The following is a 17,399-nucleotide window of genomic DNA, read 5'->3' on the forward strand; positions in this document are numbered from 1 at the left end:
AAAAAATATATATTCTAGATTTAATGATCCCTCAATAATGAGACATAAACTTAGGAAACAAGGGATTTCAGCTTATTTTCTTATTTTTGTTTGGATGAACACTGCAATAAAAAGAGGTATCATCGCAGGTAAAGAAATAAACAGAAAGATTCATAATTTGAGAAAATTAATGCCTTAAAAAGTTGAATTGCTAATTTACATATAACAGTAGCCATTGTGCGTTAACAACATGATATAAAACATGGACAAGGCAGTATCTAGGGTTAACATGTAGTATTTTAAATTTGACTGCTGTAGAAAAAGATTTTAAAAAAGATGAAACAAAGGGATTTTAGTGTGAGATCCTTGGCATTGTGGAGTTTTGAAACACCATTTAGACAAACAAATTTACAAACAATATATTTTAAATTTATATAGAAAATGTGAAAAAATACTTTTATATATCATCTACAGACTTTTTGGTGGTTAGTCAAAAAACAAATATTGGTGGGTGGTGGGATTGCTCTGAAGGTTATGCCCTTCAAGTTCCATCTTTGTTTGTTGGATTGCTACTTTGAAGACATGTGGAAGTATGTATATCCCAAGTAAAACCATTAGGGAAATGCATTAAGTATGAGTAATAGACAGGTCTGATGAGATATTTATGATACTGTGGTTAGGCCGAGTCTCCTGTGTCGATGCAGCAGCTGCATTAGAGTATCAGAGATCTCCCTGTACCTCAGCCCATAGAGGTAAGGAGCAAACGCTCTGGGCAGCAACATAAATACACACATATTGACTGTGCTGATCCATACACGAACATCTTGACTTATGTCTTTCCTCTGAAACAGGAAGAGCTCCAGGGTGAAAACAAAGCCAGGGGCAAAGTAGAGCAGGAGCAGAATCCCATGGGCCAGCAGGGTGACCCGGGCCCTGGAGAAGCGGTTCTGCCAGATGCCCTGTGTCCTTGTTACGATGTAGAGCCGAATATAGCAGTAAAAAATGAGTAGAGCACAGATGAGGGCAGCTACAAAGAAGTAGATGTGGATACCCATCACGTTCTGGACCTGAATGAAGCCGAGTGAGATGAGGACCAGACAGACGGGCACCTTTTCATTGGGATTTCCCCTCTCCACCTCCATCATGATCACCAGGGTGAAAGGGTACACGGCTGCCAGCACCCACACGCCCAGCAGTATGCGGTGGGTGCGGGCAGGTGGAAGGATTTCGTGGTAGTGGAGAGGCCAGCGGACAGCAGCGTAGGTGTCGACCACCATGAGGGTGACGGTGAGGATGGCACAGCAGTAGGCGGTTATAGTGACAGCTGTGACCAGCTCACAGACGAGCCAGGGAATCTGAGCTCTCACTGCGTTACAGATCACCGTGGCCAGGTTGAGGATGAGGAAGAGCATGTCTGCTGTCAGGGTGTTGGCCACCAGCAGGTAACGTGTCTCCTGTCGCAAGGCGCGGGACAGAAAGATGCATGTCAGGAGGACGGGGTTGGCGAATAAGGTGGCCAGGGTGACGACTATGGTAGGGATGAAAAAAAATTCGAGGTGCCACCTCCGCAGACTCTCAACCCACTCCTGTGTGAGGTTTGTAATTTGTAACGTGGACGTCATTTTGTGTTTGAGTTATGGAGGAGACACAGACGCACTGAGTGAGGTGTGTTTTATGATGTATTAACTACTTCTCCCAGCAGCTCCCTGTGGATGAAAACACCATAAATTCATATTAATAATAAGACTGGAGCAACTAATATATGATTTTTATTGAAGCCCTCTTCACAGTTTTGCTACTTTTAGGTACACTATGGGGCTCTTTGATAAGATAACTATAATAAAGCTATAATTGATTGAACATTGGTATCAACATGAGGAAGAATAACAGCAGTAACTACAATGAGTTATGGTCTTTAAACAATCACTAGGTGTTCTCATATCCATCATCTTGATGCATCGCAGGCCAGGCGAACCTGTAACATTTTTCATGCAATTTCAGCTGATTCCATTTTATCTATAATTACATTCATATGAGTTTGTTATTGCTCCTTTTACAGTAATTTATAACCCATTCTGAATTGGTTTAGTCTAGATCATTATTCAAATGAGAAGCAAGACCCTTCCTAAAATTCAAATATGAGCAGCACACAGTAGTGGACTCTGCCCCTTCAGTTTCAAATACTATATGCTATACTGCAAATGAAAACAAATGCAAATGAAGATGCTGAAGTTGTAAATGATTAGCTTCATGTTGAAACACATTAGAAAATATACATTTAACATAGTGCATAAAAAATATTACACCTGTTGTGTGGATGAAACCATATTGTGAATTGTAATAATAAATTTACCCACACTTTCAGGTAGGGCATCAGAATTTAAATACATAAAATCCTTACGATTACTCACAAACTTGAGACAAAAAAAGAAAATCACTTTGTTATTTAAACTTTGCGCAGACACATCTATTGACAGATTATTGATTGGCCAAAGGTGAGTTTTCTTACCTGATGTCCAGAACAGAAAAAGCTCTGTGTTGCACATCCATTAGGCTTAACGCTCCTATAAATCGATGGGTGTTTTGTATGACTTGTCTCAACCACTGGCCTTATCTGATGCACTCTTTGTTGACTCATACAGATAGACCAGTATATGGATGGGGAAAGCTGCAGCCACTTGGCTGTAACATAGTAACAGGGAGGGGCTTTTCATCCTCTTAACTGCTCCTCGTCCTGTTCCTTCTTCAATGTTTTCTACCCAAGATGTTTTAATCAAATTTTGTTGAGGGAACCAATTTGAACACCATCTAGATTAAATTGATTAGATTCACATTGCTCTCTTAATTTTAATGTGCCAAGCATCACAGCACTTAAGCCTCTGAAATTGCTTTAACTTATGGGTCACTTAATGAACGTCCAAAATCTTCTGATGGTGGAAAGAATGTATAGGAGAATTTTTAACCACGGTCATACCTCATTCATAGTCGTCATCGTCTAACCTCACATTGACATCACTGCATCTCACGTCTGTGTGTGGCCACTTAAATAAACACCAAAGTCAACTCCAAACCAGAGGGTTGACTTAATCCGGTCTGTTGCTTGCATGGGAACAATCAAACGAGAACACGTCAGGTAACAATTACCACAATATTATGTTTCTGCGTGTTTTAGATAAGAATATTCTAGAGCACTTGAACAGTTAAAAGTAAACATTTTATTGTTTCAATTACCATCAGACATGTAATCACATAATTTTCTGTTGAAATCATTTTCAATTCTCTCAGTCCCTACCCAACTGTCATTTCTTTCTTCTCTTCCTGTATCCAGCCTTGCCTCCAGTCTCCTCATCTTCTTCATCCTCCTCTTCTCCCTCATAATCATCACTATCAGCTTCAATGATGCCATACTCCTGTCCCTGCCATTCTCTTGCTATAAGTCTCTGAAAGACTTCATACTCCTCTGGTGACGCCTTTGCAACCGCTGTGAGGAAAGTGTCCTGGTTAGCACTGAGGATGCTGTCCAGTATAGGGTTGGCGATGGTCGTCTGTCCTTTCTTGTCTGGGGTTTGGTACAGACCCCTGCGCTCCAGAAAACAGTGTCGACAGCGAACATCCTCTAGAGTGAAACGGAACAACCTGGACTTCACCATCTCTGCCTGCTTGACACCCATTCGAAAGTAGACGTACTGTGGAAACATGGATAAATAATATATACTATTACAACTGACATTTTAGAGCTACAATAAAGCTGGATATAATACAGATCAGATCAAAGGCTAAATGGGAGGTTCCATTCTGGAGAAACCTCAAAGTCATACACTTGCTAACAAAATACTGTAATCTGTTCACAACCACTGATGCCTCTTGGCTGTGGAGTTCACATATAGCCACCAGAGGGAGCACTACAGTCGTTCACTGTTTCCATACACATTCTAAACAGGTTCTGAGAATGCAGTGTGCTCACACTGGGGAAAAAAAACACAAGTCTGTATGCAGTCTAAAAAGCACTTGATTCCGGCATGTAATGCAATACTGCAAGGCAGTGGAGGCAGCTGAAACCAAATTGTGGATGGTGGTAGTATTGTATAATTTCCTGTTAGAGAAAAACAATAACATTTGATGTACCGAAAAAAAAAAAAAAATGAAATGAAAATTCCTTGAACCTGGGACCGAGCCTATGTGACCAGAAAGCCCTCTGCAAGGGTGTTTTTACAACCACTGTGGTGGTTGTAAAAGACAACATGGCCTTGGTTTGAGGAAGCCAATAAATCTGCATATGTTAACATGACAAAAGCACTTTACCATGGGAACTGTGTCCTGGCCTAGAACTAAAAATTTAATTAATTATCAGAAATTAACATGTTTTTTTGTTATTCATGGTTTAAGCATTTATTGTTTAAAATGTTATGAAAAATGCCCAACAGAAAAAATGAAAAATCATCATATTTGTTTGTTATTAATTTGTTTCATAGATGACTAAAACAATTATCAGAATTATTCCATTGATCTATTAATTGATTAATCAACATTTTTGCTTCAGCACTGTCCCAATCCTTTCATGTTTGGTTTACTTGCTGACCTGAAACTTGTACTCCAGCTGACCCAGATCCTCCAGTACTATGGCTGGACTGTCTCTGAGGATGTCTGTAACCTGCTGGACAGTAAACAAGCACTTCTCTCTGAGAAACACCACCACTGTCTTTACTGTCTTCATGGGCACAGTCAGGATCTGGGGGTAATAGGCCACCACTCTCTGAAGACTGCCTATGGGGAGAGATAAGGTTAAAATAATGCCTTAATATTTGGGTCATCCAGTACATATTCAGTACTCTGGGCATGAACTGCTTTGACCTAAGGAAATACCTCAACAATGTTGGAATAAACTGTGCTGCAGGAAAATGATGATCTCACCTTCAACTAAACCCAGTTTCCGCAGGTTTTCTATGCGCTGTTGAAGCTGTGATTCCTTGACAGTGTAGAGTTGAGGACATTTCTGCAGCAGCTTCAACACACTGGATGGACTGAGTCCCAAGACAAACAGAGCTGCGAGAGTTGACAGAGCATGTTTAGCAGTACTTCCACCTCTGACTTTGCACACAGCCTCATATATCTGCTCTGCCTGGGTGTCTGTGAATCCCATATCGACCAAAGATTGCAGTGACAGCTCTGTGGCTGGCTTCTCAGACACATGGTTAAGTTTATAGTTGTGTTGCGGTGACTGCCGAGTACTCCGACTGTTGGAGGAACAGAACAATCCGCAACCGACGCATTCAGGCTGGAGGTGGCATCTCCCCAAATGAAGTGGGCTGAGCGGAGAGGAGGCGGCAGTCCTCACAGTCCACCGGAGAACCTGTAGAAAAGAAACACATTTAACACATTGTCAGTGGTCCACGATTTAACTCCTATTGATGAAATATGCTGAACACTCAGATCAGGACAAAGGTCACTGGGATGCAAAGCAATTACAGAGGAGAGGTTAACAGAAGAGAGTTGCGACCTTAGCTGTACATCCGTTAGCTCAAGTTAGCAAACATTAAGGTTATAGCGGACGTTAATCGGCTGTAAGGCAAATTCTGACAGTCGTTTCAACAAAATCTTTGAAGTATGCGACTCATTACGATTAACTAACACGTTTAGTGTCTGAATGTTGAATAAGAAAGATATTTTCTGGCTTTCTGGTTCACCTGACGCGCTGCCACGGCGATTCCCATGCTTGTCCGTCGCACTTATAGTTCCGTCCCCTCAGCTTTAACGAAGGGAATAGAGGACATAGGTTCCGCTCCAGTCAAATGTTTTTATAGCCTTATAGCCTAGGTGTCTTCACTGCAGTCATTTTTTTTTTATAGAGAAACACTTTATAATATATAAAAACACTACAAACAGTGTACACTGCCAGGCTGGAATTAAAAGGTAATATTCAGGCGGCCTGTTTTTTCAAATAAGACTGTTTAGGTGATTTACTTTAGTTAATGCAGATAATTCGTTATGAAATAACTTACCTATTGAATATTTCTATATATGAAAATAACTGCAATTCATGTGTTAAAATGACAGCTCATGCTGTTAAGTGTTTTCACTTATGTTGATATTGGGTATAGGTATCGGCAAGCTTACTTGCTTAGCTTACAAATAAAATCTGATGAAAAATGAAAATGAAGTTATTTGTGTCAGCTGATTTGAAAGACAATGTAAAAAAGTGCTGCTTATTGGCTGCATAAACGTTTTAAAATTCAAATATACTCACAATGTTTGCATGACAACTTTACAGTCAATTCCTCAATAATAACTTGGAAAATATAAAAAGAGCAAGTTTGTGCTAAAATATTTATTGATGTATAAAAATAAATAGATAAAATATTGTAAATATACTTACAATTTTTAATCAAACTATTTGAGATTAAAATCATGAACAGAAAACATGTAAACAGGAAAAGATTTATCTTTGTGAATCAACCAGTTTTCTGTGTGGTTTCTCTGAGGTAAACAACTCATGGCTGTGGTCACCTGTGGATTTTGGTGGCAACGCTGGATCCCTATAAATGATTACTATGATTTTGATCGTTCAAATATTTCCTAAATGTAAAGAATAAATAAAATAGATTAAATAAAAAGGAAAACTGCTAGTATCTTCATGATGATGTTTTTGCATTCTTGGGTAGCACTCTGATATCACAAATACTCTATTTCCACGAGTACCCAACAGCTTGGCAATGATGCTCATTACACTTGGTAGCAAACTGTGTATACTTCATAAAGCAAAAGGTACATTTGTCTGTTATGATAATGGCCTTGGACTAAAACAAATATCCCTTTTCTTATTTTGCATTTCATGTCCTCTTTGCACTGTTGCAGATAAAATGTTTTCATCATTCCCTTTAATTCAGTCTTTAGTCCTCATGGAGGTACTTCTGGAGCTCAGTCTCCAGGGCCACCATTGACAACCTCTCATCCTCATCTTCCTCCTCCTCCTCATCACTAGGCAGAGTCTCATCACCATGATCTGGGAATAAGCCTTGCCTATTGTAAACTTTAGGACTGGCCTCTTGGAGCTGTGGTGAGCCTGTTGAAAGAAGAGAGAATCCTGAGTACATGAGCTCTCCTGTGTCATTGCCATTTATTTTGCAGCGGGCTATGCAAATTTTAAAAACTCAAAATTCAAAACCCATTTCAATAATAGCCATTTATAATGACCAAGAAGCTAGTTACAACAGAATGGAAAACTTTAAACTTTGCCAAAAAATGAAAGAATAAAATGTAAAAAAGAAAAAAAAAATTCCATTGCCGCAGATGTCGCAGGTGGAACCTCATCACATTTGAAGCAGAAAACATGGTTGGCCACAGTCTGTCTAGCTGTAAAGAGTACTCACAATAGCTCTGAGTTGAAGGAACCACCTCTGCCCAGCTGTACTCTGCCAGGGAAATTGGCTGGCTGATCCAGGACTGCAGCAGCAGTTGGTCCAGAGTCATTCTCTGAGCAGGATCATGGTGTAGCAGCCCATGTAACACACCACTGAGCTCTGAGAGAGTACATAGAGGAACTTCAGTAGATTTTCTGAGACAGCCAGTGATAAAGTGAAATAAACCTATTTTCATCCTACAGCAAAGAACAGCAGGATAGATACCTGGAGAGAGGGGGGACGGGGGCTTGAGTTTGGCACCCAGGATCTCACCCACATCACAGAAGGGGTTCTCACTGAATAGCAGAGTGTAGAGCAAAACCCCCAGAGACCACATCTCCAGCTCTGGACCCTCATAGCTAAAAAAAAAAAAAAAAAGTATGGAAAACATGCCAGCATTTTATTCATCAGTGAGTATGACTAACTTTACAATGGCCATATCCTTGAAGCTGTAATGTTTGACTGTACAGCATTAAGGTTAATGGGTCATAAAAGCCATGGACTGGAAAACAGTGCTCTCACCTAGATTCTGCTGTCCAGTTTAATGCTTTGTGAGCGAGCCGGACAGTTATTCCCTTTTTAACCTAAACTGTCAATAAAGCTGAGCTGTTATAAAATTTCCTATGCGGAAGAAACACCACTTGTCATTCATAAGTATTATATACTCACGGATTTCCCTGAAGCACCTCTGGGGAGCAGTACTCCAGTGTGCCACAGAAATTGTAGAAGAGCTTCCCTGGAGCCATCATGGCAGCAGAGCCGAAGTCTATCAGTCGAATGTGGAAACACTTGTCGATGATGATGTTCTCATCTTTTATGTCCCTGTGAAGGATGTTCTTAGTCCTCAGATAAAAGACAGCGGCCACCAGCTGAGAAACAGAAAGAACCTCCAGTTTAACAAGGGGCTAATCAACACTTCACATTGCAGACCCCAGTTCTCTTTCATATGCAAATTTTTAATCCATGTACTGTACCTGTCTAAAGATGTAGCTGGCCAGAGGCTCATCCAGCCTCGGCTGCATGTCAATGAATTCAAAAAGGTCTAAACCATCTCCATGTTTCTCCATCACCATCTGGAAGTAACTCCCATTCTCAAATACCTCCAGAACCTTGTGGCAAACACATATGGTAAAGCAAAGGAATTTAATATTAGAAACAAATGTTTCTGAAACCTTGTGACTGAAAAGTTCTGATGTGAAAACCCAGTTACCTTGACAATGTTGTGGTGCTGTACTCGTGTCAGTATGGCAATCTCCTGGCTGACTCGTCCCAACATGGGATCATCTACCCAGCAATCACTCACGATCCTGGCCTTACTAATGAACTTCACTATCACCTGCAAGTTTTGACAATTTGCAGTATATATTCGCATTAAGAGTAAATTGCTGCTTATTTAGGAAGTATATGTTTCTGGATTGATAAAAATTCTTTCTTACATCTTGTCCATCACAGCGCCTTACTGCCTTCCAGACAAAACCAAAGGCTCCTTTACCCACAGCTTTAAGTGGCTGGTACTCTTCTTCAAACTGCCCGTCACAGGCTCGAGACTGCTCAAGGTCCATGGTGGAGCGTAATGCCTCTCCATGACTGGCCTCACCAATCCTCTGAAGGAAGAAATTAGTAAATAATAAATGAGTTGAAAGAAGAGCAACACTTTAAATATTTTGATTAAGAAACATTATGTGCCATACTAACTTATTACTTAAAATCTTTATTGCCACTGACCTCTCCTAGACTGACTCCTGATTGGTTGTGCAGTGATCGATCTGTTTGCAACATTGTTCCCTGCTGCCCAGGCCTACTCATCCACACACAGAACATAGAGCTTCCACCAGGGAGGTCAGTCCTGCACACATCACACTGAACATCTGGAGAGAGGAAGAAAATATACTAGTTAAAGTCTATTTGCTGTTTGTAAGAATGCTGTAGATTTTTTTGGAGGGAAAGAGAATAACAGTGAATTCTGTATTTGTACCAACCTACTCTCGTGCCGTCTCTGTGGTATGCACTTCCTTCAAATCGCCCCTCCAGTATCTCAGTAGCATCTGAGGAAAGGCCATGTCCATTAACCTTCTGTTTCTTCGGCGTAGATGTAGCAGGAATGTCTGTCACTGACTGAATCCCACCATTCATTTGCACACAGAACTCCTCGCTCTTTCCTTTATGAATTGAAGAGAGAGCTGTCCAGTGATCCTGCTCGCCTGGATCCTTTCCTTGTTCCTCACTTGAGCCAATTCTGGCCTCCACAGCAGCATCTCCATTCTGAACAGGATCTGGTTCCTGGTCAGACTCTACCCCACATGGTGAAGGTGTCCGCAGGAGCTCAGCTGTATCACAGGATATCATGGAGTGTTGGTTGTCATCGTTGTACCCTCCGCCACTGAGCAGCTCTACACTACCGCTCAGATCGAGGTCAGCCAGGGCCTGGGTCACCAGATCACCATTGCTGTTGAGGTCTAGGAAGCAGCTTGCCGAGTCCACTATCTGTGCTGAACAAGAGTCCTCTGCTTGGCCTGGGTCAGAACCACCATGACCGGCAAACTTTTCACAGAAGCCAGAGGAAGACCTGGGAAAGTGAGTTTCAACAAACTGATTACAAAGAACAACAAAATACAGCATTAGAATAGCAAATCTGTTTAGAATAAACACATCCTGATGGTATAATTTTATCAAAAGGAGGTGGAGAAATGTCAACATTGCTGTAGGATGTTGCCAATTTTCTGTCCAATCTCAAACTGGCATGTCATTGTCTTTCAGGGCTTCTTTGCACCCACATAGCTGTAAATTCTGGGCTATTTCAAGCTACTTTGCCTGTAAAAGATGCAAATGAAAAGCAGTTCAGTACAAAAGGATGTTATGGAATTACTCTGCAGTTGTCATGCCAGGAGAGATACGCTTTCTTATTTTAAATAAATTTATTTAACAAAATTTCTTTCTTCAGTGACACTTCCACCCTTAAGCAGTGAAGCCTATACAATTTGAATGAAAGCACAGAAAGAATAAAATAGATGATTTCTTCAGTGATGTAGTATGTGACACACTGCTAAATTTTCCTTGTCTTTGAGCCTTGATTACTGAAATAAAAAGATGGGCTGTCTTAACAATTAGATGTTAGATGTGGTGATAATTACATGCATATAAAGCTGAAGCCAGTTACATATATGGTGCTAAAAATGTGATGAAGGAAACATCTTTTAATAATATCTTAATAAAGAATCACAGTTTCTCCCCTCACCTGCTCTCCAGTGAGATGACCTCAAAACTGGAGTCTTGGAGGACAGAGGCACATGATCCTTGGTCTTTACTTCTGCCAGGGGAGGCACCACCCACTCTGCCAACAGCATGTCCTTTCTGAGCGGGAGTGTCTGAACAGGGAAACAAAAGCAGTAGAAGAAACATGCTCAAAGCAATTTCTCAAAGACTGATCTTTAGATGCTATTCCTCACTGTACATATGAAATCACTCCAAACAATATTAAACATACACATGCTGAATGTTCTGTTTCAGTACCCATTCTAATATGTACCGCAGTTTAGTTTCTGAGTTGCAAGCAAGAACTAAATATACATGACTATAGAAAAGAGAAACAGCTGGTCACCTGGGGACAATCTCACCTGGGATAATCTCAATGGCAGGGTGATTATTTTCCTGAACCCCACCGTGGAGCTGCTTTTCTAGGTAATGGTGTGGTGGTCCTGGGAGAACACGGCAAGAGAAGGTGCCTTCCTCTGGAGGTTCCACCCAGGCAAATGTCTTGAGGAGTGCCTCAGTGGTATCTGCACTGTCTAGCTGGCTACTGCAGGGAGCAACCTGGGCTGCCTCCTCCATCAGCTCTGTAGTGTCATCGGCTCTGAGGAAAGAGAATGGCTGGATTTTTATTCAAATATTGTTTAAATATTTCAAATAAGACTGTAATGGCCACACAGTAAAGAAACAATTCTGGGAGAAAGTCTTAAATAATAATGATAATATCAATAATAATCTGGTATTAGAGTTTTTTGTGAAAATAATGATGGAAATGTATATGTATAATATGCAGCTGCTCTAGCGCTTTATAGGTGCTTCATTAGCAGGATGGAGGTATCTTTCTTTTTTTTTTTTTTTAAGCTGTAGCTGTTACAGCCAAAGTGTTGTCTTAGTACTGTTCACTGTTACTATACATCACTGAATCACAAAAAAGCACCATCATAGGTGTCATTCTTTCCAAATAAATGGATCAGAACACAAGATACCACATCAAAATATTTCAAGTAGAAGTTGGCATTATAAAGACTACTATTACCCATCTGTTTGTCATAGGAGACGTGTGCATGCATAGAATGAATGTTTAAACCTCTTACAGATGTCAGCTTATAAACAGCACATTCATAGATTTATAACTGTCAAGAAAGCTGTTCATGTTTTCTGCTCGAAGCTGTGGCATTAGTTATTTGTTGTGAATAAGCCCTTCAAGAGTTCTTTTTTCCTTGTGGGAGAGTCAGGATATATGCAACAGCCAATAATACTCTATTGTAAATTTCATATAATCATCATTTCTCATCTGCAAGGACAGAAAAAAAAAATCAATCAATATAGTTCATGGGTGAGCATAATTTTTTAAAGGTGACATTGTTTCCCAGAGGCGCTCGGTTTGATATGTGGTCTTGCCTAAAGGCTGCTAGATCTTACTGTATAGCTGTAGCAAGAGTAACGAGTCTTGAAGGGTTTTAAAACCTTGTAGTGTAGTCAATCTTATGATGAAGAAGGTTATTCACCAAAAACGCACCACATAACTGTTTGAGGAATTTAATTATGTGTCATTCATGGAAATGCAAGGGGGATTTTATTAACACTGAGGGATACTGTACTAAATAATTAATTGAACAACAAACATACAACACTACAGCAATGCCATAGTAATATTTCTTAATCAGGGGGGAACACACGTCTGCTTTCTTTTAAACCCTTCATATGGATCTCTCTTATCTGTTACTAAACCTGAAAATTGGCCAAACATCATGTCACTTTACTATATATCAGTACCTTTTTTTTTTTTTTTTAAACATAACATGCTGTGACATTATTTGTCCAACAGATGGCAAAAGAGAAATGTTACTACATTGTAAATCCAAATTCTGAGGTCTTCATCTTCCAGAGTCACAGTCATGATCATATTATGTGGTGAAGCTATTCTTAACCCACATGTTAACAGCTAAAGATTTTTTATCCTACAAGTTTAGAAAAAACAACAAATAAAATATGGTAAAAGCATATATGTTACAGGAAAGCTGTAAGTTAAAGAGTGGCTGGTTAGACACACAGAAAGGATATCAGGCTTGGCTATAAAGTTGCTGCTGTTTTCAAGATTTACTGCAAAGCATATTAAATATACATGCAGTCTCCTGCTTTTAGGTGCCTGCATGCTGCTACAGCAGCTTTTGTCTGTCCATTACTTGAGAAATCACAGGAAGCCCAAATTCTGATGTCTGCTAACAAATAACCTTCTGTCCAAGTTAAACACATTCAAGATGTTTATTATCCTTGTTGAATTTGAAGACATTGAGTTCTTGATTAAGGTAGCATATGACAACGAGCACATTGGGGCATTTACTTACATAACCATTCGTGTAGAGGTGACTGCAGGAGGGGAAAGCGTTGACAGAGCGCTGCCCTGTTTCTCCAGCTTGGTGCTGGTTCCAGTGAAGATCCTACCTCTCCCTATCGAGGTTCTTCCCATGACCGCCCGGTGCACCGTGGCCATATCTCCAGCCACCAGTGAGGATGGAGCTACAATTGAGAGAAAGAAGAAAATGATTAAAGCACACAGTATAAACAAATACTGCTGTATGTAAAGACAAAATAAAAACACACAAGAGGAATAAATTCAGAGTAAGGAAACTATTGTGAGGTGCATACAGGAAAAGAAAAACACAAAAATGTCTGGTCAGACAGACAGGATGCATCATTTATTTTTCACCACCCATATATGTTGTTTTACCACAGAGACAACACCTGAGACTAATCACAGTAAGTAGGTTGTGAAAGTATACCAACTTGTACACATCAAAAATGGTTATGAATGCTTACCAGATTTTCCTGATATTTTAGATGAGGCTGTACATTTACCAGCCTCTACCTGAGAATCAGGGAATGGACAGGCCCCTCTGTCTGAGTCGGACATCCATCCATAGAAACAAGGCATCAGGAAAGTGACACTCTGTTGATGACAAAGCAGCAATGACAGAAGTGAGGGTTGGCACAGACCTCAATCCAAACAGCCCTGTTCAGCCGCTCATGTTGGCTAACCTTTCCTAAGAGCTCGTCCTTGCTGTAGCCAAACAGACTGAGGGCCAGGTGGTTGTGGATGCTGGAGATGGAGCCATCAGGGCGGAGCAGGAGGAGACCACTTAGAGGAGCAAACACCCAAACTGTTCCAGAGTACTCCAGTGCAGGGCTTGGGGAGATGACACTGCTGTCCACTTTGACTTCTTTAAGAGTCCAGGCACATGTTGAAGACGCACAATTAGCTACATCAAGTCCACTCAATTGCAGTATTTGGTGAATTAAGTCTTTATGGTACATACTGTATACTATGTAGTGTTTATTATTGTTTTGCACCCTGAAACACTTCAGGAAAAGTGAAATTAAACACTACAGTTTGTACAGAGCCATATATGATCAATATGGTTTATATTACGGTAGGTTGTATGCAAATCTATTTAGTCTGTTAAGTCTGTTACTGTTCTGTGAAAACCATGTACCTCAAAACCATCTGTTTTTTCTGCCTTGTGACATGCAGGTTTCTGATACCCTAGTGTGTTTTTAGCTGATTTTGAATGAATATGTAGAGGCATTTTTCTCATTGAACAACAGCGTTGTGTATAATGGTTATATTCCTTTAGGTTGGTTTCATGTCGACTCCCACTCATTTGTTGATGCAGTTTTTATGTTTTTGGCATACTTTGGTGTGACTTGTGAGGATTTCTCCTAACATTAAATAACTTTGCTAACTTTGATATCTGACATTCAACTTCTTAGCCATGCTTGTCAGCTACTTCAGAGTTTGATTACTTTCCCACCAGGATGTGACTTTTTTAATCTATCCTTTGTATATTTTTCATATAAAGTGTAGAGTCTTACACTGCAAGATGTATGGCCAGGATAACAGCACAACATAGTGGATTATGCACCGGTTTTATCAAAATAATATTGAGTGTGTTTTTAATCCCTCTGTGACCTAGCCATAGGTGCCAACTTACCAGAGGACTGCTCACACTTTTCAGAGTGTGAGGCTTCTGTCTTGCACAGAGGGTAAGTGAGAGGGGAGCAAGGCTGCTTATCATGTGCATCTGATCTTTCTTGACTATCTGCTGGGTTGGTGAAACCACTACCATTATTTTGGTGTTGGGGTTTTCCACATAGTACTGCCCCCTGAAGTTTGACACACAGTGGGACTGTTGCACCCTCTCTGCTTTTACCATACTCTCTCTGAACTCTCAGCATCTAAAGGGAGGAAGGAAAAGCAAAGTCAAAGATGACAGACTTAAAGAAATACCTGAGCTTATAATGTTGTAGGATATAATTTCTTTTCTGCGTGTTCCTGAACTGTTGAAGTAGCACACTGGTAAACAGAAACTAAAAGCAAAGATTAAGAAAGGGAACTTTCCTTAGCTGAGTGGGACAATTTTGGTTGTACAATGTGCTTACTTTGGGCAATGCATGACTGTTGAGGGGGATTTGTAAAGAGGGGATTAGCTCCTTAACTGACACCCCTTTTAACTCATCAGGATGGTGGTACCCATGGAGATGGGCAAATGCCAAGTCGCAAGATAGGATGCTGCCCTAGAAATGATAAATGATATTGAAAGTGTAACAAACAATTGTCTTAATGGGTTAGAAAGGTTGCCAAAGAAGCAAAGAAAATCACACAACGAAGGCTGCGAAATAATGATGTACTCACATCTTGTGAAAAGGAGAGACAGGCTGATAACCGTTCAACATTTTCCATCATGACAAGCCAGTCCTCCTCATTTTGTGACAGTCTGAGGGTGCACACGGACACTGGCACCTCTCCAGACAGAGTCACAACATCCACCTACAGAAAAAGTATTTAAGATACATAACACACTCTTATATATACACACAGACATATTCTTGCAGCAGTGGTGTAGGAAATTAAAGACAACTGACTGAATAGTAGCGTGATGTAGTCATGTTTTAAGGAAAATTCAAGAATTCAGAGCATAGTTATTTTCATTATTAAGTTTTTTAGTCAGCATATTTCATACCACTTTTCCAGACACAGCTGCAACAGTTCCATCAACTAATGGAAAATCTTCTTCCAATGCTTGTTCCAGGACCTGACTGGTTTTCTTTAGGAGACAGGACAGCTTTTTTCCAATCAGCTCATTAGTAGTGCACTCAAACAGTTTGCAGGCCTGTTCATTTGCTGACAAAATCTGAAAGATGAAAAGAACATTTACAGGGTATACTCTTGTCGCAGTGCTGTTTTCTGCTCAGCTGCCACTGCTCACATTAAGTGGACACACAGTACCTTTCTGGTTTTATGGTGAACAGTAAGAATGACTTTGTTTGGGTTGAGGACAGATGAAGATCCTGACAGGCCAAATCTTCCAGAGATTAGCTGACAGAACAGGTTTTCCTCTGTCTCTGACACAGTGGATGGGTGTGGCAGGCAGACAGCAGAAACTTGTGAGCCAGGATGTAAGCTAGATATTTGGTGGTTTCTTGTTGCCACAGAACTGCAAACATCCAAACGTTCACCTGTAAGCAAAAAATTGGGGACAGATGCCTGTTTTTTTCTTTAACACTTTCTCCCATCCTTATCCTCAAAATCAAGGCTGCAGCTAAAAATAAATTTAGTAATATAGTAAATATTAGTCCAAGTCGACATCTTCAAATAATATATTTTTTTTTATGGGAAAATCGGTGCCAAACTCAAATATAGTCAGTTTACTTTGATAGAAAACAGCAACTCTTACTTTTATGCACCTTTGCTAATTAATTATGTAAAACTGTTGTGGATTATCCGTGTGTCGACTGATTAATCATTTCAAGTCTACTCACAATTACAACCAAAACATTGGCTTGTCATGCATGGCCAGAGGGCTGTGTGTACACACCTGTCAAGGAACCAGAACAATAACGACGTTGCAATGCCAACAGGCTCTTCTTGTACAGCGGTTTCTGAGTGTATGGGTAGGACTTATTCAGGTCAAAGTCATCTTCCAGGAGGTAAGAGGAGAGGTCGGGCACCACACAGATAGTGTCTCCTTTAATTCTGATGCTTTGGCTCACCTCAGTCGACAGCGACATTGCTGTTAGTTATCCAGCTAGTACTGACAATGATATAGAGACCGTTAATAGGCTCCGACATTGCAATATTAGTATACAAGTGACGGGTTAGCTTATTAAAGCAGATTTAGCTAATACAGACACTGCTTTATTGATTACCTGTAAGTTGCTCAGGTACTAGCGTCTGATTTGAGAATGAAGTCCGACAAAACACTCACCTTGAGTCGTAGAAAGGTCCTGTGAGGATTGTATTTCCAAGCTGTTAGGGCAGGTAATGGCCACAGCAGTTTCAGTTGACGCTAGTTGACAAGGTAACGTTACCTCCCCTGCGCTACCGGGCTAGCTAGTCATCTGCTAACGTTACTGCTAACGTTACCACAAACAAAACGCCGACGCACTGTTTGGCTCTGAAGTAACAGGGTTTGCCGCTGCAGTTTTGAACGACTTTATTAAGAGTTGACCTTACCGCAGCATCAGCACAATTTCGACATCATTGGAACCGGTCAACCTTGAATAAAAACAGATTTTTGCGATGACTTCACTTCGTCCAGCTGTAGTTTTTGTAAACCGCGGGTTTCGAGCGCCAGCCAACTAAACGATTCGACAAAGTCGTCTGTAGCCAATCAAATATCACGCTTCCAAGCAGGAAAACCTTATTGGATAATTCACCGGAAACGCCCGCCTCTGTTTCCATGGAAACAAAGTCACAAAAGTAAATAAAATACGATA

At 40.5% G+C, this 17,399-nt stretch overlaps 3 protein-coding genes across 3 annotated transcripts; all 3 read right to left on the bottom strand.

Annotated features, from left to right (window-relative positions):
• Positions 1-641: 641 nt before the first annotated feature.
• gpr148 (G protein-coupled receptor 148) lies at positions 642-1,601 on the bottom strand. Its single transcript, XM_022755380.1, has one exon. The coding sequence runs from the start codon at positions 1,599-1,601 to the stop codon at positions 642-644; it is 960 nt and encodes a 319-aa protein (XP_022611101.1).
• A 1,459-nt stretch (positions 1,602-3,060) lies between these two features.
• On the bottom strand, positions 3,061-5,716 carry LOC111229036 (transcription termination factor 4, mitochondrial-like). The gene is made up of 4 exons (XM_022755192.1): positions 5,664-5,716; positions 4,891-5,329; positions 4,559-4,743; positions 3,061-3,665 (listed from the first exon to the last, which is right to left on the bottom strand). The coding sequence occupies exons 1-4, from the start codon at positions 5,688-5,690 to the stop codon at positions 3,279-3,281; spliced, it is 1,038 nt and encodes a 345-aa protein (XP_022610913.1). The 5' UTR covers positions 5,691-5,716; the 3' UTR covers positions 3,061-3,278.
• Positions 5,717-6,452: 736 nt separating this feature from the next.
• On the bottom strand, positions 6,453-16,995 carry pask (PAS domain containing serine/threonine kinase). The gene is made up of 21 exons (XM_022755248.1): positions 16,889-16,995; positions 16,499-16,714; positions 15,910-16,139; positions 15,644-15,814; positions 15,316-15,450; positions 15,063-15,197; positions 14,615-14,858; positions 13,662-13,843; positions 13,443-13,572; positions 12,971-13,142; positions 10,991-11,226; positions 10,612-10,741; positions 9,356-9,942; positions 9,102-9,244; positions 8,813-8,980; positions 8,587-8,712; positions 8,351-8,485; positions 8,046-8,245; positions 7,602-7,735; positions 7,347-7,496; positions 6,453-7,039 (listed from the first exon to the last, which is right to left on the bottom strand). The coding sequence occupies exons 2-21, from the start codon at positions 16,689-16,691 to the stop codon at positions 6,867-6,869; spliced, it is 3,774 nt and encodes a 1,257-aa protein (XP_022610969.1). The 5' UTR covers positions 16,692-16,714; positions 16,889-16,995; the 3' UTR covers positions 6,453-6,866.
• Positions 16,996-17,399: the final 404 nt, after the last annotated feature.

This window comes from Seriola dumerili, unplaced genomic scaffold (genome assembly GCF_002260705.1).
Source record: "Seriola dumerili isolate Sdu_G_001 unplaced genomic scaffold, Sdu_1.0 BDQW01000226.1, whole genome shotgun sequence".
Taxonomy (NCBI): Eukaryota; Metazoa; Chordata; class Actinopteri; order Carangiformes; family Carangidae; genus Seriola; species Seriola dumerili.